At 38.0% G+C, this 23,342-nt stretch overlaps 1 protein-coding gene across 1 annotated transcript in view; it reads left to right on the top strand.

The window, feature by feature from the left end:
- Nucleotides 1-10,415, top strand: part of LOC139735540 (BTB/POZ domain-containing protein KCTD3-like) — a 29,352-nt gene extending 18,937 nt beyond the window's left edge. The window contains exons 6-16 of the mRNA XM_071646296.1: nt 502-663; nt 1,242-1,526; nt 2,657-2,772; nt 3,202-3,289; nt 3,701-3,823; nt 4,399-4,569; nt 5,127-5,282; nt 5,943-6,039; nt 6,820-6,952; nt 8,907-8,964; nt 9,740-10,415. Of these exons, the coding sequence (XP_071502397.1) occupies nt 502-663; nt 1,242-1,526; nt 2,657-2,772; nt 3,202-3,289; nt 3,701-3,823; nt 4,399-4,569; nt 5,127-5,282; nt 5,943-6,039; nt 6,820-6,952; nt 8,907-8,964; nt 9,740-10,077 (1,727 nt within the window). The 3' untranslated portion in view covers nt 10,078-10,415. The remainder of the gene's footprint in view (nt 1-501; nt 664-1,241; nt 1,527-2,656; nt 2,773-3,201; nt 3,290-3,700; nt 3,824-4,398; nt 4,570-5,126; nt 5,283-5,942; nt 6,040-6,819; nt 6,953-8,906; nt 8,965-9,739) is intronic.
- Nucleotides 10,416-23,342: the final 12,927 nt, after the last annotated feature.

Below are 23,342 nucleotides of genomic sequence, written 5' to 3'. Positions count from 1 at the left end.
TATAGATTTTAAATTCTCTGAAGTCAGCACCGTTTTGGTACTTGCCTGATGTTGTATTAATCTGAGATGTTCTGAGATTAATCCTGAAATTATGTGTCTGATATAGATTGACTTGCTGATGTTGAATTTAGGGATTTTGCATAGAAGATGGGGTCTCTGAGATTTAATTTGTCAAATTTTGTTGTTAGATTACATCCTACTTTGGGAGGGATTGTGTAATGAAGAATGTTTTGATAGGGTCATGGTAAAATGCACTTAGCCAACCATATGTGCTATGTGGGAATCTTTTTCAAACCAAACTTGACACATTGACAGCATGAAAAGCAAACAACAAAAAACAAGCATCTTACTATTGCTGTCCATGTTATAGTAATTTGGGGGGGGGGGGGGTTGGGGTTGAGAATGTATGCAGGGTCTTTACTATCATATCTTATCATTCTAATTAAGGTAATTAAACCCTTCATTTAGGACATCTGTTGTGTATCAATCATTGCTTTCCAGCTTTCCCAGTGAGGCACGACCTTGCTGAGCAGAGGTACAGCTTTGCCAGTGAGGCAGAGCTGAGGATGCGGCCAGGCTCTCGGGCCGGGTCCGGCAGGGATCAGCGACCAGCATCGGCCATCGATATCAGACATTCCAAAAATGATCTTGACATTCCACTAGGTCAGTTGAATGTTAGGTTTATGAGACACTGGATTCTGTCTTTATATCAGTCTAATTGTGCTCAGGGTTTCAACCGTCTTCTTTTAACTTTAATTTGAGTATTGCTGACACTCTAAAAAGAGTGAGTTCATTTTTTTCTTTCCTGTGATTCTATGATAATGTGTTGAGAAGGAATCATCTTAGAATTCTCAATTTTGCATTTCATATTGTGAATTGAATATCTTTGCACCGAAACAGATGGACGGAGCTTTGATATGAATTGCAGCTCAATCACAATCCAGTAAACAGTGCTGTCATGTTTTGCTCAGTGTGAGGATGCTAAAGATTTTTAGCTCCCTTTACTCAACTCAGGCATGTAGCCTGTCTTGCAAGTTAGTTTATGTCAGCATGTGAAAGACAAAGCAACAAAATTAATCTCAACCTGTCTTACTATAAGGACTTTAAAATGTTTAGGTCAAATAACTTATTGCAAATTAAATGATTTTAATTAGTCCCGTGATACAGTCAAAGAGTGGCCTATCAATGCTATGCTAGTCGTAATGTATCAAAAAGAAAATCAGCAACTTTCCTTCGCGCAGACGCCAGCATTGATCCACGTCGTGTGCTCATAATCGGGGGACACCACAACTGGATTGTGCTGGCCTACGCCCACTACGTCTGCTGCTACCGCATCAAGGAGTCGACTGGCTGGCACCAGGTCTTCATCTCGCCATACCTGGAGCAGACGGTCCAGAGGGTGGCGCTGAACCCAAAGGTGGGCGGAGTCGCTCATCTCGACAACCGGGAGAAGATGGTCGCCGTGGCGTACGGGAGCCAGATCCGGATGTGGAGTTGTCGGGAAGGAGAGGAGAAGGTTGAAATTGGTGAGCATGTCACAATTTGGATTGATACATGAGCTAACAGTGATTCTTTTATACTTTGTACATTTTCATGACAATCATGATTATTATCATGTGAACCAATTTGTTTCCTTTCATGCTGTAGATTATGATGGTATATTCTTTTTATCCCTCTTTGTAGCATTACCAAATTTCACTTGTAAGGAAAAGGTTTCCACTAGTTTTATAAGAATGATGATGAATGAGTTATACAGTAGTCATTGTTTTTCATTCATTGTGAATCAGTCAGCACCTCTGAATTTGAAATATCAGTATTGTATGTGATGTATTGCTATATGATACAATAGCAACCATTTTGTCCCTCCTACATACAATGTATTTACATGACAGTCACTACATTGAGATTCCCAGCTGAAGTTGCCTTCATGATAAGACAAGGATAAAGTCTAAGAGTGTGTACATTTCACATATGGAAGCCATAGGTATGATACTGTAAAAGTGACCATTTTTTGTACATTTTGCGTGACACGAAACTAGCGCAAAAATGAAAGAGTAAGAATATTTTGGTTGTCATGCCATGAATGGGCCTTTTGAATCGAGAGTGTGTTACTGTGAAAGAGCCCATGTGTCTGATACCCATAAGTGCATGACTACTAATATTGTAAACAAAACTTTGCTAGCTGAATTGTGTTCTGTATAAATGGCAGTGTGATTAATATGTTTGTTTTCAGGACTCAATGAAAGCGATGTTTTTATGCAAAAATTTGTGTACTGTAACATTACTTATATCATTGATCTCACAGTAGGTTGATGTGTTAGGGGTTTAACTATTATGCTAGTTGTAGTAATTTTTTTAAAAAAACTGTCACTAATACTGTAGCCTGCGTGAATTCCCAGTCATAATGTGGACTCATTACCTTTTACCGTAGTACACGTATGTATCGCGAGCTGTTTGAAGTACTCTCATAGTTGTCGTGACCATCCATTCAGGAAATCAAGAGCATGCAGAATTCATCTTACCTGGCCAAGCGTGAAAGATTAACAGTGCAAAGATCTCTACATTTACTCTTTACGGTAATTGAAAATCAAATTACTCACTCATGCATCCATGATATATATTTTTTTATTATTATTATTATTCAAATTTTCGACAGGAACCTTCAGTTTAGGGGTGCAGGTGGACAGTCTCTTCTTCATTGGGAGCCAGTTGGTGGCCACCAGTCACGTCGGCAAGGTTGGAGTCTGGTACGCTCTGACACAAGCTTGGCAGGTATGTCTCTTCTCCCACAGTAGCCTGTAACTATTCATGAGTAAGTCTTTTCATAGACAGTCTCTTTGATTTGTTTCCTGTTTTACTGATTTGCCAATTATTAGAATTGCTCTTTTTCTCACCTTCCTATGATTTTGAAAAAAATAAAATGTTACTTATTCATATTGAGATATATTTTATCATTAGTGGTAAATGATAGTGTTTCAATTTTTTTCAGAAGCAAACTAAGGTAGCCGTTAGTCCTTATTATCTTCTTTTGTTTACTTTCCAAGCAAATCCATGTTCAAGGTGTAATAAGTACTCATAAGCAACTTGATCATACTTAACAAAGGTGACATTTCACATTGACAGACATTAAAGGAGCTGTGAGTACAACTGATATCATATGACTCTAAAGTTACCTTTGACTTTTCTTTCCCATCTCTGCAGGTCCAAGATGTACAGCCCATTGCCAGCTATGATACAGCAGGCTATGTCCTCCTTCTAGGCTGCACGAATGGATCAATATACTACATAGGTATAGGAAATAGTCCAATTAAACTGCGATCAGTTGTATTGTACTATTCATAGTTGTATTCATCTATTTCCATTGAGTAGAAACAATCAAAAAGTAAAATAACACACAAACTATCAAATGAATCAGCAAGTGAAAAGTGAAAGCATAGTAATTGACAAAAGTCAATTACATTGTTTGTCACAAATTTGGTTACATTGTTGGTAGTAAAGGGTAAGCTATTGGTTGGTTTTGCTTGCTGTGCAATAAGTAGGTTATGAAAATCTGTGTACAGGAAAGGCCAGTTGCGACTATGTAGCATATACCAAGTATATGCAAGGGTATTACTTACTAATGATACTGAATATGTTGTCCTCAAAAATGTTGATGTGTATGCTTAAAGACCTGTCTGAATTCTGTTCTGCCCTTGACCAGATATGCAGAAGTTTCCTCTGCGAATCAAGGACAAAGATCTCCTGGTCACCGAGCTTTACAAGGATCCAGCCAATGATGCCGTCACAGCTCTCAGTGTTTACCTCACACCAAAGAGCAGCAATAGTGAGAGGTTTTCATTTTCTTTATATGTCTGGTGTTCTGTTTCTTTCTTTTCCTTAGCTTTTTTTGTCATCTTATGCCATTGATTGCATATTGTGATATTGATGTGACTCTGTTATGAGAAGTTTGACTGACTGTTGGAAAAGTTCATGATCATTACCTTTTCTGTTGGTTACCGGGGCTTGCGATCATGCACTGCTCAAGTTTTGCAGCTGAATTATAGGTATCTGTATACATGTAGGTGCATTTCATTGTTGAATGCTTATTGTAGATAATATAAATAAATATTCTTTCTGACATTGAGTTATCAAATACATATTTGTATTTGTCTGCTGAACTGTAGGTCTACAACGTGCTAAGGTTATTGGGATGTAAGTAAATGTAATGTGTGTGCTTAAACATGTGGCGAAAGAATCAGAGCAAGTTTGGTACTACATTGTCATTTTCATAGTTGCCCCCTCCCCTCTCTTGACAAAATAACCTTTATCCATGTAAGTATCAAATATGTGTTGTGCTCTGTAGTAAACCGTACAGTGTGAAGATTGGTTCTGACCACTCTTTGATGTTTGTTTTTGTAGGTCCAAGTGGTAACTGGATTGAGATAGCCTATGGCACGAGCTCGGGCAAGGTCAGGGTGATCGTCCAGCATCCGGAAACCGTCGGTCAAGGCCCCCAACTCTTCCAGACCTTCACCGTCCACAGAAATCCCATCACGAAGGTTGTGCTGTCAGAAAAGTATCTAGTCTCTGGTGAGTGCACATTAGTGTGAATTTCCATCTAACTCCAGATTTTACACCAAATAAAAAAGTGATTAGAATGAATAAAGACATTTGACTATAGAATTTCTATTATTTGCTCTGACTGCGCGCAGCAAACTTTATTGCAGTTTCAAGTATTTTAGTAGTTGATTTCAATAGAGAGAGGAAGACAGCTAGATATGAAGAGCATGTAAAAAACGAAGTGTTCGTGAGGTAAGGTGTAATATAGAAATTCATTATTGTTGAAACTGCTACTTTATGTCATCAATTTATAATATGACGTAAGAATAAACATATTTTAGTGCGAAGTGTGTTATTAGACCTTTCCAATATACATTGCCATCTAGTGTATTCCCATGTGAGGGTTTTTGAATGACTTGTTTTCAGGTGACTTGTACTTACTTTCCACAATATCTTCTTTTGTTTTCTGTCTGTTCTCTCATATTTTGTGCCTGTGTGTGAATGATGCCAGGGATGTTGTTATGTTCCGTAAAAGCAATGTTAATCTATGATGACAAGTCCTCACTGCATGCGTCTCTATATATCAGTTTGCTCTGAGTTCAACCACGCCCGCACCTGGACGGTGACACGCTTCCGGGGGATGCTGTCCACCCAGCCCGGCTCCACACCTCTGGCTTCCTTCAAGGTCCTGTCCATAGAGGACTCGGACCCTCATCCCTGCCAGCAGGTTGGCAATGACATTGGTGAGTTCCCAAGACATGCCAGTATGCAGAAGCAAACACAGATATACACATACACACATATTTTTGCCGGCTCCTTTAGATACACTGTAAAAGCTGATATTTTTGCGTACAGATATTTTCGCAAATGAGGAGGTCACAGACATTTTCGCAAGATGTCGTTTTCACAATGTGACATCGAATCTGTTGTAAGTGCATTAATGCCTGTCCATTCACTCTGCCGCTTTACTGTATAATATGTAGTTAGTTTTGAGGCTTTGTTGATCAGGAGGGATGTGCCTGACATTAGATATACTAGCGTTGGGGTGACATCTGGCTAGCCAAGACCATGCTTTACCCCCCAGCTCGGAAATCGCTAAATGCCGCAAAATGAGCATGTTGATATTTTCACACAGCAAATTTAATGCAATCAAGATCAGGTGGCAATATTTTTGTATGTAGCTACTTTCATGGCCCAACAGTGATTTGCAAAATTCACCAAAATAACAGCTTTTACAGTAATGAATTGGTTGTGGCACCTTGAAGTAGAAATTAAACTCTGTGGTCTCAAACAGGTAGAATTTTTTGTTTGTTTGTTTATTTGTTTGTTTGTTTTTTGTGAGAAAACGTTTGGTGTGAATATGCACTGCTTTTCATGCCATCTCTTTCCCCCATTCTGCGTAGGCCCATTTGGAGAGCTTGACGATCAGCAGGTGTTTGTTCAGAAAGTTGTTCCCGACACAGATCAAGTCTACGTCAGACTGTCGTCTACGGGTCAAAGGTGAAGTTCTGTATAATGAGTGAAATACGATTCTTTCTTTTTCATTCAAAATGATGATACATAGGTGTAGAAATGGCAGGATTAATTTTACAACATGATATGTTTTAATAATATATCGTCGCTGGGGTGACAAGACCTCATATCTACAAAATGACAATTGTTCAGGAGAGACAGAAAAAATGGTGGCCAAAGCACTATGGCGAATGGGAAAGCCTTTCCTTTGACATGCCGTGGTGGCTTCATTTTTGGAGTAAGACAGTTGGGATTCGGACAGGACATCACTTAACCCATTATTTGACCATTAATCAAAAAAAGTCATTTTCACCAAAATTGCAGATACAAGGTCTTGTTACCCCAGCGACGATATGATAATATAATATGTTTTAAATTGTTTTGGGAGTCCCTTTATCTGTATTGTTTTCAGGCTTGCATCCATTGTCTAAAGCAGTAGTTTCAAGCTTTAACCATAATACAAACAATTTCTATTGAAATATAATTATGATTTTTTGATATAATTATATTTTATGACTTGTGTGAGGAACTACAAATATACTGGAAGCAACACAGAAGAGAAAAGTGCTATTGAATTTAGATAGTGACATTAGGTAAGCTTCATCCTGGATTGTTACTGTGACTTTGCTTCATTTTAGTTTGCCTGCCAGTCAGACCTAGATTTGAGCCATGATGAGAGCTTCTTGTGGCAGAATGAGAGCTGCACTCGATTGAAGCTCTGTGCAGAGTTAGGACAATTTATGATGTGATCTTTATCTTTTCTGCCAGAGTGTGCATGATCCGATCTGTTGACGGCAGCAGCATATCCTCGTTCTGTGTCCACGAGTGCGAGGGGTCAAGTCGCATGGGGTCGCGACCCAGGAGGTACCTCTTTACAGGTCATGCCAACGGTGGGGTGCAGGTAATCACAAACTTTGTGTCTGTATTATGGACTTTACAACAATCTTTGAAAAGTGTCCAAAGCAAGTTTATGTGAACGAATGCAGTCTATCCTTATATGTATTATAGTGTACCTTTCATAGGTGAAGTTTAGAATGAAAAGAATTTTTGAAAATGAGTTCATTACTGTTTCCCACAGTTGAAACAGTTTTCATTATTTGATAGATATTTCAAAAGAGCTGTTACTGCCTTGCTTTTCTAATTGCCATCGTTATGATGCTCTCTCTGTTTGTCATTTTGCCTTTAACCCTAAAGGGGCCGGGCTTTTTTGGCTGTGCTCAGACCGGGGGGGGATGGATTCCGCCCCCCCCCCCCCCCCCAAGATCTCGGCCATCGGTGGTGCGATCTTGATGAAATTTTGCATGCGTGAGACCCACGTCAAAATCTACAAGATTGTGTCATAAGATTTTTTGAAAAAATCAATTTCTAATTTTAATTAATTAATTATGCAAATTAAGCTCAAGATCATATTTTAGCCTAATCAAAAGCATGGAGAGTCTAATTTTTGATCTGTAAATCTGTTTTAGCATATTCAACAATTGTACATCACAAAAACTTCCAAAACTCATTCCAATTCCTATGTATTTTATTGTTTTCAGAATTTCTTATGTATTTCCTTGTTTTTCAACTTTTGTTTTTTCTTTGTTTTTTCATTGGAAATTGTCACTGACCACTCTTCTACCATAATTAGCACAAAATTAATCAATTAAAGTGATTAATTGTAAAAATAATTAGGTTTTTATGACTTTCATGACAGAGCACCGTTTTCCATAGGAAATGTACACAAAATCACAAAATTGTGCCCATTTTGGGGCGACATTCCATTACAAAAATGGGTGTGGCTTCGCAAAAGTATGCGCGGACGTTGCAAATTTGGTCTCAAAAGTTGCGCGAGACTTGAAAGAAGAAAGTCAAGAAGCCTTGCGACGAGACCTTCTCGCGTTACAGAATTATAGCGCGAAACGTCGAGGGGGGGGGGGGCGGATTCCGCCCCCCCCCCCCGGCCCTTTTAGGGTTAATGGAGACTATGCTAGGATATAAAGCTCAGGCACCTCTTGACTCAGTTTCACTCCTCTGGCTCACTTTTACTGGAGCTGTTTTCAGCAGCTTTTTCCTATTAACTTTATGTTCATAAACATACCTGCATATGTGGAACCATGGCAATATCCTTGAATATGTGTGTAGAAATACATTCTTCAGATCAGAATTAGACCTACCTGCATATTTCATGCAGTTTGCCCAAGTTCCCGGATGTGGCTTTTTCACAGCACATGCGCCATTATCAGCCCATGTGTTGAATTGAGGTATTGCGTCACAGTCTCTGTGAATTGGTTTGATTTCAAGTGGGAGGTATTATGGGGTTGAATCAACACTGGAGAGGATGGATATATTCTCCCTGTAGTTGACGCAAATACAAAGATGAAGTGGTTTTGCAGCTCTCATGATGCTTGTCAGCAAAACTACCAAAAAATTTTGGAATGCTATATTTATGCCTTTCTTTGTAAATTGAGCAATGCTGACATTTCTGTCCAAGCAATGGCCATGTCAAAGTAGACTACACCAAATGTTATCACAATCAGAATTAATGTCTGCTCATATATATGTAATTGTTAAACATGGTTGTGCATGGCTAACCTTGCACATGAAACTCCTCTTAATATTTGGAAAGTATTCTTTTGAAATAGTGCTTGTTTCTGTTGCAAAAGTTGTGACAAAGAGCACTTTATAACAAAATGTGATTATAAAGGAAATAATTGAAGGGAGTAAACACAGAGGAAATAGAAACTAGTGTTTTAAAACATACACCATGATGCAGTTGGCACCTGAACCTCTTGCACAGTGTATTACAAATGCTCAGTAGACTGTCCAATTAATCTGAGTACTAAAAAAATTGTATCTTATTTGATATCTGCCAGATGTGGGATCTCACAACAGCGATAGATATCTTCAACAAAAAAGAGAAGACTGATACCGGTGAGTCCACATTTGAGATTTTTTTTTTCCCCCTTGGGGGGGGGGGGGGGAAGTGTTATTATCTTCTTCTTTTTTAAAATCCTCTAGCCTTCTTTTGGGGAAAACAAAGAAATGTCAAAGATATTGAATTGTGGAGTTAAACTGCAGGAAATGCTGTCGTCACACTCATTAAATTCATTCACTTGTTAGTTTTTTACCTCAACCTGATCTAATCATTTCTTGTTTTGATAGTCCGTCAGTGTTATAATGCAGTGAATCATCTTGACATAGAATATGTTTGTATACGTGTCATCACAGTGTAACCTTTCCACAAAATCTATATGTAAAGCATAACCTTCTGTATCAAGATTTTAACAATGTTCATCATACCAATTGTTCAACATATTGATAAGAGTAGTTAAAATATGCATTTAAAAAATTTTGTGTTTAACAACAGAATATCTAAAACAACCCAGGTATAAACTATAGTACATCTCATATACAAAATTGTAATCAGACTTTATTGATTTAAAAAAAATCTAAATAATCAAAGTAAAAACTGTAATGGAACTGATGAATGTGGCCAACTACTGTGTCATGCTTTTAACCCTTTCTACACCTGGGACTTTGGGCAGTGTGTACAGTGCTATGGAGGTTTTTTTGTGCCAATCATACTCAAAATACACAAAAGGGTTAAACTCTGAAAAATCACTTTCTCAAAATGTCAGTAACATTGAATGCAAAAGATTACTGATGATTATGATATTTGCATTTATTTATTTCTTCTTTTCTCCAGATGAAAGTGTTCCCGGTGGGCCCACTGAGGAGGAGCTAATCAAGCTGCTTGGAGGGAGTGATGTGAGTGCCTCCCGATGCACCACGCCCTCCATGAGCCCCGCCTCCTCCCAGCTGCTTTCCATGCCTCGCGCCAACCAGCTCAGGGCCTCCTGCACCGCACTGCCCCAGCACAGCGTGGACGAGCTGCCCCGCAGCCTGGGGGCCGAGGGGGGACGCGAGCCCGACGCCATGGACAGTGAAGGGGAGGGCCCGAGGGAGGCGGCGGCGACCTCTGACCCGCCACCGAGAGACTCGTCTCAGCCGACGCAGCACAAGGTCAAGGTGTCACACTGCTAGCACAGCGGAGTGCAGCATCTGTGCCCAGAGGACAGTGGCATGATACGTTAGGAGAAGGGGTGTGGATCATTCTCTGTTCCTGGGACAAATTACTTGAGCAGGATGGAAGGAAACGTGATCCAAGTCTTCTTCTCAATATGCTGAGAGCTGGCAATAAATTTACTACCAATGTAGAAACAGCTTTTGACGGGTCTCTGTATTGACATCTAGACATATTTATTTCTTTGCCAAGTATCAGACATGTTCACTTGCTGAGGTGAGGCTTTCTTCACGTATCAGCTAGTTTGGACATGCAAAAATAGTTTTATTTATATTTTGTGACTATTGAGTTAAAACTTTCACTCCTTGTATGAAATTGCTCTCTTTTTGTTTAAAAAGATATCATTTTATGCCTGAGCTAAGATTTATAAGTGGACTTTATTTTTAAGGAAATTATTTTTATACTGGTGAAAACTATTTTCTTTGCGCTGATGGTGTATAAATTACATGGCAAATGATTAATTCAACAGTCAAAGCATATTTATTTTTTGTATGTTTGAGAAATAGGTTACTGAATATATAGCATACCTCCAGTGAAATAAGTGTGAAATCAAATGAATTGTTTGCAGGAATTACAAAGTTGTCTGCCACATAGTGGTTTAGACACATGACGTAGGATAGTCAGTGCTTTATTTGATGAATTTTAGGATGCAATGATACATGTATGTGTTGAATTAAAATTCAGAAATAGACTAGAGTAGACTACATATGTACTTTTCAACATGTATGTTTGTAATATAGCAACAACAGGTTGCATTGATGGGTATTAAAGCAAAAATGCATACCTGGTATGTCAAAGGTTGAACAGTTTGGAAACATCAAATAAGCAGATTAAATTTGGTTTCATACATAGAGTAAAGTCAGACAGAAAAGTATCTGTTGCACTGAAGTCTGACGTAGGCTAAAAAGTTTCTGGGAAGTCTAAATTTTGTGCTTTTAAACTGAATGATATTATTCACAATCACACACACACACACACACACACACACACACACACACACATGTAGAAATACTTAAATTGTGATGTCATTATTGTCGAGCCCACCGGAGGTGTGGGGAGACTAAGGGATCGCCTGTGGCGTCTGTCCATCCGTCGTGTGTCCGTAACGCCACAAAAACTTGAATAACTCTCTACTGAGGACTTCAATTTCAATCAAACTTGGAGGGAAGAGTAGTTCTGCAAAGTTACACATTTTACCAAACATAAAGGTCACCACAAGGTCAAAGGTCACAGGCAGGGGTCAATGAACTTTAGGGCCCAATGTTAAGTTTGTATGGCGCTTTTCGATTATGGCTCATAACTTTCGATGTATATGTCCGTTTGTTACCAGAATTGGATGGTAGATGTCCCTGGAGGAGTTGAAGGTCACCACAAGGTCAAAGCACACAGACAGGGGTCAACAAACTTTTAGGGCCTAATGTTAAGTTTTTTCGGCGCGTTTAGATTATGGCTCATAACTTTTGAACCCTATGTTTGATTGTGACCAAACTTGGATGGTAGATGTTCCTTGGGGAGTTGAAGGTCATCACAAGGTCAAAGGTCACACACAGGGGTCAACAAACTTTTAGGGCCCAATGTTAAGTTTTTACGGCGCGTTTCGATTATGGCTCATAACTTTTGATCCATGTGTATGTTTGTGACCAAACTTGGCTGGTAAATGTTCCTTGGGGAATTGAAAGTCACCACAAGGTCTAAGGTCATAGGCGGGGTCAATGAACTTCCAAGAGTTAGAAAAACAGTAATTTCTTCTACGCGAATGGGCGAGACACATTTTGGCTCTTGCCTTGTCATTCCATATCTCCCTTTGACCTGGACAGAAATCGTCACAAATTTCTGTCATTATATCGATCGTAACGAAAAAATTACATCTATTTTCTGTGTATCAAATCATTGTAGAGATGTTATAACTTAGCGACGATGACTTTTGAGGAGGGAATTGCTTTTGCTAGATGACATACCAAAACATGATATTTCATGAATTTTGATATGCAAACCATGCAACTTATGTATTTTGTTGTTAAATAAGTAAAACGTTAATATTCCATAACTTTCGTATTATAAGTATGATATCAGTGAAAATTCTGCAGTTCTGTTCATTTGATTTCTAATTTTTGGTTTTGTGTATCAAAGTAATTTTATACGATCTCACTGTAAATGTGTATCAGGTTGATACGACAGGATGCAGGGTCCAGTTTCTTTTCTGACTAGTCTTAAAAAGGCTGTCATTCCAACAAGGGTGTGATATTAATTTGCAAATCATGCTGATAAATTTTTCAGATTCCCTGAAGCACAGTGCTGATGGGCTGACATTGAAGGCTGCTGTATACAAAGATTTACAATATTTCCTTTCTGGCTTTTTTTTTTCTTTTTGCTTGTTGATATGCAACTATGAAGCCAAACATTGACATTTAGTGTCATGCCAGAGTTGATATTCCTCGCTAGTTTTAGCATGTGCAACAGCAATGGATTGAATACATGCTTGCTGTAGCACACATTTCACTGGGGATTGATAAAATGCTTTGTCATAAATGCAAGTGTTGAGGACTGGGTCTTGCTGTGTGAATGTATGTTTGTGCTTATGGCATTGTGACTGTGTCAAGTATGTTTGTGAATGTCACATCACATCACATCACATCTGATACGGAAGTAGAGGACTGGTCCTGTAGTATTCCGGTCTCATCATCTTCAACTTTGTTGCTTTATGTGCGTTGAGGAGCAGAGGTTTTGAATTTTTCCCCCCTCCAATGTCTGTCTAATAAATCTTTGAAATTATTAACCGAGGAAGCTTCAACAACATTAGCAGGCAATCTGTTCCAGTCGGCAACTACTCTCTGGCTGAAAAATGTACTTCTCAGTTCTAATCTTGAACGTTTGGTGAAGAGCTTGTATCTATGACCTCTTGTTGATGAGTGGATGGCTGGTTCGAAAAACATGTCACCAGAAATCCCCAACTTTCCATTGAGCAATTTATAAACAGTAATCATGTCGCCTCTTCGTCTCCTGTAGTATAATGAGTGTAGGTTGAGTTTTTCCAGGCGTTGTTCATATGACAAACATTTGAGTTCAGGAATCATACGAGTGGCTCTTCTCTGCACTCTTTCAACTTTGTCAGAGTCCATTTTATATCTCAAGTGCCATAAAATGTTGCCATACTCCAAATGAGGTCGAACCAAAGATACGAACAAAATAGGAAGTATTTCCGTTGTCATTTGTGAGAATGTCCTGTGTATAATCCCAAGTGTTTGATTTGCCTTTTGGACAGCTGCTGAGACATGTTGATGGAAATTTAATTCTTCATCTATTATAACGCCAAGGTCCTTTTCCTGCTTGGTTGCTTCCAACTCTACACTATTCATTCTGTAGTTTTCCCTTGGGTTATTTTTTCCAATATGAAGAATCTTGCATTTACTAACGTTGAAATCAAGTTGCCATCTTTTACTCCATTCATCAGCATGAGTTAGGTCAGTTTGAAGCGATTCCTGTTTTGAGGCTGTACTGACATCACCGATGATTTTGGTGTCGTCGGCAAACATAAATACTGAGTTATTCATTATATTTGGCAAATCATTTATAAAAATAACAAAAAGGACCGGTCCGAGTACACTTCCTTGCGGAATTCCACTGCTAACTTGACTCCAGTCTGAACTTTCACCATTTATCACGACTCTTTGTTCCCTTCCAGTTGTGAATGCTTTGATCCATGAATACAATTTTCCATCAATGCCATAAGATATCAATTTTTTCAAAAGCCTCTCATGAGGAACAGAGTCGAAGGCTTTACAAAAGTCTAAATATACTATATCAATAGGAAACCCAGTGTCAAGTTTCTGAGTTATTTCCTCCATTGCACAAAGGAGCTGAGTCATACAGGACCGTTTTGGAGTGAATCCATGTTGACAGTCTGAAAGCAAGTTATACTTCAAAAGATGCTGCATGACCGCATCTCGGACTAGACTCTCCATCACCTTTCCAACAACAGAAGTTAAACTTATTGGCCGATAATTCTCAACACATTTTTTACTTCCCTTTTTATGTATAGGAGTTATGTTGCCTAGTTTCCAGTCTCTGGGAAGAAAGCCTTCGTCAAGCGACTTGTGGAAGATAATTTGTAATGGAACAGAAATAGACCGTGCCGTCTCCTTTAACAATCTTGGATGCATTTCATCTGGGCCTGGAGATTTACTTGCGTTCAAAATTTAACAGTTTCTTCACCACCCTTTCTTCTGTGATAATCAAACTATCTAAAATAGGTCCAGCATGCTGCCAGTCAATGTCAGGTATATTAGTCAAATCTTCTTTCACAAAAACACTTGTGAAAAAATTGTTCAATAATTTTGCCTTTTCACTATCACTGCTATGACAGTTTCCTTCTTTACTTACTAAATCACTAATTCCAGATCTTTTCTTTATTTTTCTATTTGCATATTTCCAGAATTTCTTGGGATTTGTAGCCACCTCTTTTGCTAATGATTGTTCATACTCTCTGCAGTCTTGTCTTGTCACATATCGTAATTGGTTACGAATCTTTGCATATTTGGCATAATCTACAACACTTTCTGTGCTAGCATACAACTTCCATGCTTTATTCTTTTTTCTAGACAGCTGTAATGCTTCTTTCGAAATATAAGGACTCTTATTCTGTTTCAGACTTGCTTTCTGACATTCGGGTACACTCTCCGAAACACAGGCAAAGAATATATCTTTAAAGAATTCCCAAGCAGTACAGCATGTCATGTCTTTCAATACTTCGCTCCACTTGACACTTCCAAGGAGATGATTGAGTTTCACATAATCTCCTTTGTCTAACTTAAACACCGAAGTCTTAGTCTGAGCTTTTGTTTCAACACAAAGTTTCAAACCAGTTATAATACAGCAATGGTCACTTTTTCCCAAAGGAGGTAGTACCTCTACGCTCCTGACCATGCTCTCATTGTTTGTAATAATGAGATCTAAAATACTAGGATTTTGTCCCTGTCGAAATCTTGTATGCTCAGTAATATGTTGATGAAGATAAGAGTTCTGGAGAGCATCTACAAATTTCTTAGCGGGATTTTCAGCTGTACCTCCAACATACCATGTTTGCCAATCAATCCCTGGAAAATTAAAATCTCCAGCAATAAATACTGCCGTATTTTTCAGTTCACTCAATCTATTCAAATATGTATTCAACAAAGTATTGTTTTCTGTACAACTTGAAGGACTGCGGTAAATACACCCAACCAAAAGTTTCAAATTTTGCTGTAGAGTTATAACACACCAACTAGATTCAGCAAAATTGTCAAACATATCCACTTCAATCACCTTCAGTGATGTCCTTGTGTATATAACTACTCCTCGTGTATTACATTGCCTTTTTTCAATATTTCCAATAATATCAAATCCTCGTAAGTTTAACGAAGTCAGAGTTGTTTCTGTTCCAGACGATTTAGTTTTAACCTCAGTTACTAATATAACATCAATATCAAAGTTTTGTACAAATATCTCTAACTCAATCAGTTTGTTTGACAGTGAGTCAGCATTAGTATAAAGTATTCTCAAATCCTTTTCACATGTATCTTTGACTGAGGTGTCATCTGGGCAGTAGCTCTCCTGTAGTCAATGACTACTAACTTCCTCGCCACCAACTGCTCCTTCTAACATTGATGGCAACTGGTTTTCAGTGTTTGTGTGCCCAACTTCCTGAGAGCTGGGTTTACTTAAAACAGACTTTTCAACACTTTTCCTCTTTGATTTCAAGTCAATATTGTACTTGACTAGCCTTCCCCGTCGAATTGTCAGGTTCTCTTCCCCATCCTCTCGTCGTCTCTTGAGCTCCTCCCGTAGTGCTTTGTGCTCAATACGCTGTTGTTTTGTCATGTCTGGAGCGATAAACACTTTTGCCCATTTCTCTGTATTTCTCAGATTCTTGGCTGCCTTTAGAATTTCACTTTTTTGTGTAGCATCCTCAAGTTGTATCAACAACACTCTGGGTCTTGTATGCCTGTTTTGGTTCAATCCTCCTAGTCTTGTTGCTTTCATAATTCTAACTCCCTCAATCTGGCAGCCTCTTGTGAGTATCGCTTCAGTTTCACTCTTGTCTTCATTCTGTCGCTCATGAAAACTAGCTGCTCTAGACTCTGGGACGTTGAACAAGACTACATTCATTTTCCTTCGTTCTCTGTCAACAATCTCATCAACAGTAGCTATGTTTATGAATGCCGATTGTTGCTGTGGTTGTGACTGGGTAGCCTGCGGGGAGTTGTGGCTAGGTCTAGAGTAGGTTTGGTGGATGTCAGTATCCATCCCGACACTTGTTCCTACCCCCCCTTTTTGCTTAGCTACATTTGCATAAGAAGACTGTGATCTGTTTGTTTCCCTGCCATATTTCTCTGAAGATTCAAGCATGCATTTAAGACCTTGGACTTCTTGCATAATCTCACATATTTGATGAGTAACATGATCTAGTCTCATGCTAGTGGACTCTCCATGATGTTTGTTGCCTGTGGTAACATCATTCTTCTCACTGCTTATATGTGTGGGACTAGCATTCCGGTCATAGCAGTCAATTGACTTGATAGTTTCTACAACCTTTTCTTCACAGTAGAAACAATACCAGTGTGTTCGGTTGTTCTCATTACTCAGTACAGTGTACACATCCATAGTCATGCCTTGACACGGTAGACATGACCATCGTTTGCAGCATTCACATTCAATCATAATATCGATACCAGTTTTATCACAATACTCACATTGGAATTCCATATTAACATTCTGAGATTTGTCATCTTTCTTTGCATGTCTGCCTTGCCTGTTCTTTCTTGTATACTTGTTTCCCTTGCTTGCTCTCTGGAAATTTTGTGATCCACTTACATCAAGGTTGTCACCTTCTGATGCCGATGCCAATGGCTTACGTTTGGATGTATTAGGTAGAATTTTTCTCCTTGCACCATGTACAGAGGCTGTGTGTGCGTGTGTGTGTGCAAGCTACATGTGTAATGATTATATTCAAGCTGTTCCTAATTCTGTGATCCCTGTAGCATTTCCGCGAAATGCAAGTGTCTGAACCTACATGTGTGTTCTGTAATCAGAATTGTCAATATTATTTGCCTGGGGTATCACTGAAAACAGATGACAAAGTAGAGAAGCACAGAATACGAAATGAATGGTGCTGATTGATGTATCTAAATTCTATATATTTATGAGATTATATAAAGACAGCTTAGTAGTTCAAATGTACCCAATGTGTATCATTTGAGTATATTACCTTATTACTGACTGGTAGTGCAATATACTGAAGAAGAGTACGATATGTTTCATTTGCGTTATACAATATTGTTTTCAGTGCATTTTGGTTTTTAAAGATGGCATAAGAGCTAGAAAATGTAAGATTTGTTCATGCAACCTGTACATGTTTATATATATTTGCAATCCAACCATTTCTGTTCATGTGCCTTATAGGGATTGAATCTAGTGGTTTCTTTGACATAAATGCTACATGTGGTGGTAACACTGTTACCTATTATTGATTGTAAATTGTCTAATTTTTATATTTTACTTAAGTCTGTGGTCTTGATTTTTTTTGTAAGCCATGAATGATTTCTGTCTTTAAGATGACTACCATCATCTTACTGTAATGGTAACTATGATTTGTGTTTGTTTGTGTCGTATTGTTTGTTTGTTTGTTTGTTTTCTTCTACAGTGCCTGTCAACCAGGTCATGCTGCTATATACTATAGATTTGCTTTTCAACACACAGATACAGAATGTATCTTTAAGTTATTTTTGAATGAGAATTGGCATATAAACATAAGATGCCACTTGATTAGTGAATCAAACGAGTGATAGTTAAGATGAAAATCACTCTATATGCTCTGAATGTAGCAGGGAGTCATCTGGCATAAGCCTTCTGTGAGACTCTTGAGCCAGCATACCAGGACATGTGATAGTTGGCATCACTCTCCAGTGAAACTCAAGAGTAGAGTCTACACATATTATTACATACACTACGTGTCCGCAGAACGCACCATGACAGAACATGATATAGAAATACAGAAAGGATTGTTGTTACCATTGTGGTAAGTTAGCTGGCTATTATCCCATAGATTGTGACATATTTAAGGGCAAAATAAATATATGTGTGCCCCATTGTCACTGAAGGTGACATGTTAGTGTAATACTGTACCCCTTAGTAGTCTTGTGTGTGAAATGGCAGTACGTACACATCTTCCAATCAGGACTCTTGCCAACTCATTTTTAGGATTTAGTCATGTTATGCATCTTCCAAGACCAAGGAAGTTGGTCTTTTTGTACAAATTCAAGAGAAGTCGTAGTTTGATTGATAATTTTGTGAACACAAAACTGGAAAGTTTAACACTAGCAGTGTTTGTAAAGTGGTCTAGATGCCTATCTCCATATCTCTCAATAGACACCATTGTGTTTGAGTCACTCATTCCCACTAGCCACCTGCCTGTGTACAATATCAACAACTTTTCAAGTCTGTGTTCGAGAAAGAGTTCAAACAATGACATACATATTGACAAAATGGAAACCAAAGGTTTTATCATATGTTGTAGAGTCAATCTCCGTGTGAAGAGGTCGTATATAACACATTTCTTATTAAAAGGCAATTTTTGCCAGTGTTTGGAAAAGACCTTTCATTGTTTTACGAGATTACCACTGAGAAGTGAGAAGGGCTCAAAAGATGATGCAATATCAGATGTTTTCTGACTTAACCTACATGATCTATATCTTCACTGATAACAGTGTTACCTCTGAATAGTCCTTTTACCATGTGTGACTATTTTCACTTGCAAACAAACTCAGTTTAGGATGAAATGACAAAAGAAGCCATTACCAGTATCTCTTGGTGTCTGTAGTGCCAAAAAGAGCAGTAGAACTGCAAGGCTCAAATTATATTATATACACTTGTATCAAGATATGTACACTGTATTAGTGAAATTCAGGAATTTGGCAGTAGTTGAAATGGTGTGTAGTACACACAAACATAGTACTGATTATGCTCGTTGCATTTTTTTTTTTTTTTTTGTCATAGAAGTCACAAGAGAATATGCAATTCATGTGAGTGTAGCACCAGTAAATCTCTTCCTCAGCCAGATCGAAGCACCATGTAGCTCAAATCTCTATTGTGAATTAATGCCAGGCTTGTGCATACATTGTACATACATAGAAGGAAACCCTATTACAAAAACTCACATACGAGATACTGCTTTTAACAAATTGAATTCGGCGTTCCCAATTTCCTGTGACTGTGTTTAGCTGATCTCTTTTTTTGTGCATTTATGAGGTACTGGTCGTAACGTGATAAAATTGGCAATCCTTGTGACCTCACTATAACTCGGTTTCCTTGTAGGCCTACTGTGTAAGCTGATGATTTGCTTCTGTCATGCCAGACTCGACTTCAGAGATGTGTGTCGATTACTCTGTATGTTGCTCATATTTGAAATAAAGGGTTCAAAATATTGAAGTGTTGAAAATAAAAAGCATTTGATTTACCAAATAATTTGTAATACAGGAGCTTTCTTTTTATCTCATTTATATACATGTACTTCAGTTGATGAATCGGCAATTCCGATTGGTCAATGGTGCAGTCACTGGTTTTTGCTATACTGGACAGCACTCAGCTTGCATTTTTTTTTTTAAAGATGTGCATAGATATTGTGTATATCTTGCATGTGTATCTATATTTGTGCATTGGTTTAATTATACTAGGTGTCACAAAAAACATTTCCCACTTTTGATCCTTAATAGTTCGAAAACTATACATCAGGTAACACTGTCATTGATATGATTGATAGCTGAATAGTGTACAATTTAGTTGGAGGTGATTTGATTGTGAGAGCCTCAATCAGTTTTGTTAAATCCATGATTGATTTTAAAGTCAAGTTCCAGATTTTGGTCAAATTTGAACCCTCTGTACAAAAGTGAACTTTACACAAGAACCAACGATGTGTATGTGAGTGTGTGCTTACAATGACCCTGAACAAAAGACATGAATACCACGAATACCACCTGTTCAGAGCTATGCTGACGAGGCTTTTGGACTCTTGCTCCAAGGCACATGAATGCTTTATCAATAATTCATGATGGATTGCCCTGGGCACTGTTAGTCTGAATTCATGGTAAAGGGTAAAATGCGAGCACATGAAATAATAAGCTCATGTTTTCATGTGCTTGCATACACTACATTTCGGGATGAATAAAGACTAGCTGTGATAGTGGAATTTCTCATGAATATTTAATAGAGCATTCCAATCCTGGTCATTGTTCAGGACCATTGTCAGGGTGTTAACCACACACTCCCATGCACACCAATTGACCGCTGTGCAAAATTAAAATTTTGTACTGAGGGTTGAAAACAGAGCAAAATCTGAAACCAAACTTATAAATAAATCTTAAATTTAATGAAACTGATTTATGCTATCATTTTTAAATTACCTCCAACAAAATTGTACACTATTCAGCGATTGCTCATATCAATGTCAGTATTATCTGATGTAGAGTTTTTGAACTATTAAGGATCAAAAGTGGGAAATGTTTTTTTTTTAAACACCTATTACTTTACGTAATTTCTCTGGCTGGTAGCACAACTTCAATTTAATGCCGTAATTGAGCATGAATATCATAAATTAAGTGGCATGTAGTATGTGAAACAAATATTGACTGCTTTTTGAGACATGGTTAAAGGGAATCTCTCCCCTAAAATTTAAATTTGAAAGGTGTGAGAGCATGTCCGAAGAACTCTAGAGAAAATTGTATCCCATCACAAAAAATGTCCCAAACTGTGAAATATTAATTTTAATAAATCAGCACGCACTAGTGTGTGCTGCAGTAGTAGCCAGATTTGAAAATAGTAGCCATGCGTAGACAATCGGTGCGTGCATGTTTCCTTCGTTCGCCTCCATCTGCACACAGCTATATCGAATACTGTCCATCGGTATTGCCTCATCGAGCCATATGCATCCGCATGAGTACAGGCTGCCGCGGCTGCCTGGTCAGTGGCCTGGCGCGGCGCAGTAGCACTAACCTAGCTGCGGACATGGACATTTGCATGCATTTGTGTGTTTTGAGAGTATTGTAGTAGATCGAACAGAAAATTATCAAACTACGAAATCAAATTCAGTCGATAAGGCCAGAAGACTACTCTTAGATCAAGGCGCATGTAATTTTTGGCAGTTTAGAGATTGCTCTATTTCTCTTTATATATTGCTATATCTCTGTATGTGAGTAGCGTTGCACTCTTATATTTCATAGGGATATTACCAGTACAATAACCTACAATGTCAGAAAACTAAATTTCTGTGTACAGATACACTTTTAAACTATGTCCCCTTGGTGATTTTTTCTTGGGGCATATATAGCACTGTTGACAAATCACCACTGGGCAAATAGTCTTAGCCTTGCTCTTCGAAGCAGGCAATATCTGTATACATGTGCTACATATTACACCAACATGCCTCTATTGTGAAAGTGGAAATTTCCACGGTGTGGAAATGTGTGCGCATTTTGCGGTACCATAAGCTAGCCCGAAAATAAAAGCACACTGATATTTTTGCATGCAATATGTTTTAGTAAATATCCTGATTCCGTGGAATTAAAAACACACGAAATTCATCTTATCCGGAGAAGCACAAAAAATTACTCGCGCAAAAATATCCACTTTTACAGTATGCCTTGATATAATATGCACATTGATTAGACCTACAATGTAATGTAAATTTAATCTGAACACTGAGACAAAGTGTTAACACAATGACCATGATACACGTAATTGTAATCTATATCTGCTTTTATTTCACGCAAGAATAACAAAAACTGACAGTAAAAAGTGAAAGACCAAGTTGTTAAACATTATTTCTCTTCATACAAGGTGCAAAAGTGCTTCCAAAAACTTGCATCAACATTCCTTGGTTGATGCCATTAGATGAACAATTTTACAAAAAAACACAAATACATATGGTGTACACTGTCATGCCATGTTGTGAGAAAACTGCATACACATACCGATTGAAATGTGTAGACCGCTGATGGGACCCATAAAGATCTGAGCGATCCTCCCCCCCCCCCCTCCCATGGACAACATTGGCATCAAAAGAACATCTGCAAACTTCTTAGACAAAATAAATACAACATACAGATGATATGTACATGGGGCACTCCTGTTCCAATGAACAGTTACAGTGGAACCTAGTTACAACGAGGTTGGATATATCGAATTACTTGATTTAACGAAGTGATATTAAAGGTCCTCTCCCTGTTATATTCTTACATTTTTATCCCTGATATAAGGAGGAAATTTCAGGTTCCCCAGTATTAAAAAATTAAGTAAAAATTCAGGAGTCAAAATTATCATAATTAACCCTCTATGTGCAACATTTATTTTCCATACATGTGTATGTGTGTACAATTTAGGCACATTTCACTCACTGTCACAGAAAGGGTTAAAATCTATGGCTCAAAATTCCCTTAAATTACAACAAAATTTTGATATTGACAGAAGAAAACTGCTGGTCCAGAGGACTTTGATATAAAGGGAATCTCCTGTATATGGAGATCAGAAAAAAAAGAGATAATCCTATGCTACACTGTTTTTTAACAGATCAATTGTTTAGCATGTTCAATACATTTTTCAAGACTGAAGTCATGTTTCAGTCATCTTAAAATAGAAAAAAAAAAAATCCATACATAAATCATACATCTGACAACAATCTTAAACAAGTTTGTGGAAACCCAAGATCAAACCACTTCATCCGCTGTTTTGATGGGGGGTCGGTGTACTTTTTGATCATACACGATGCAAATTGTGCATAATTCATGTCTAGATCTCCCCACAGATTTGCAAGTTAGGATTTCCATGGAAACACATCTAAAACATCAATATCTCACACAGAATGAACTTTCCTGTCAGAACTTTCAAGGCAAATTACACATACCATTTTCCAGTCTGTTACAGATGTACAGCTGTACAATGTGTAGATAATTTCTCTGGTACATTGAGCTTTAAAGAACTTCACACGTGATGATGTGAACAATAACTTGCTTAGTTGAATCTTTTGGTACAATGCACCATGAATGCAAACAGTTCTACTGTGTAACAGAAAAGTGTATCATTTATGTTGTGTTCTATGAAAACATACAATCTACCAATCTTCACAGCAAATAACCCACCAACAATTCAATCAAACACTAACAAAAATATGTATTGCCTTATACATGTACATGTATTTCAG

The sequence above is a fragment of the Diadema antillarum genome, unplaced genomic scaffold, assembly GCF_040938485.1.
Source record: "Diadema antillarum isolate AM-2024a unplaced genomic scaffold, OU_Dant_1.0 seq00000584_RagTag, whole genome shotgun sequence".
Taxonomy (NCBI): Eukaryota; Metazoa; Echinodermata; class Echinoidea; order Diadematoida; family Diadematidae; genus Diadema; species Diadema antillarum.
The sequence above is the reverse complement of the archived record's forward strand: the minus strand, read 5'-3'. Positions and strand labels throughout refer to the sequence as shown.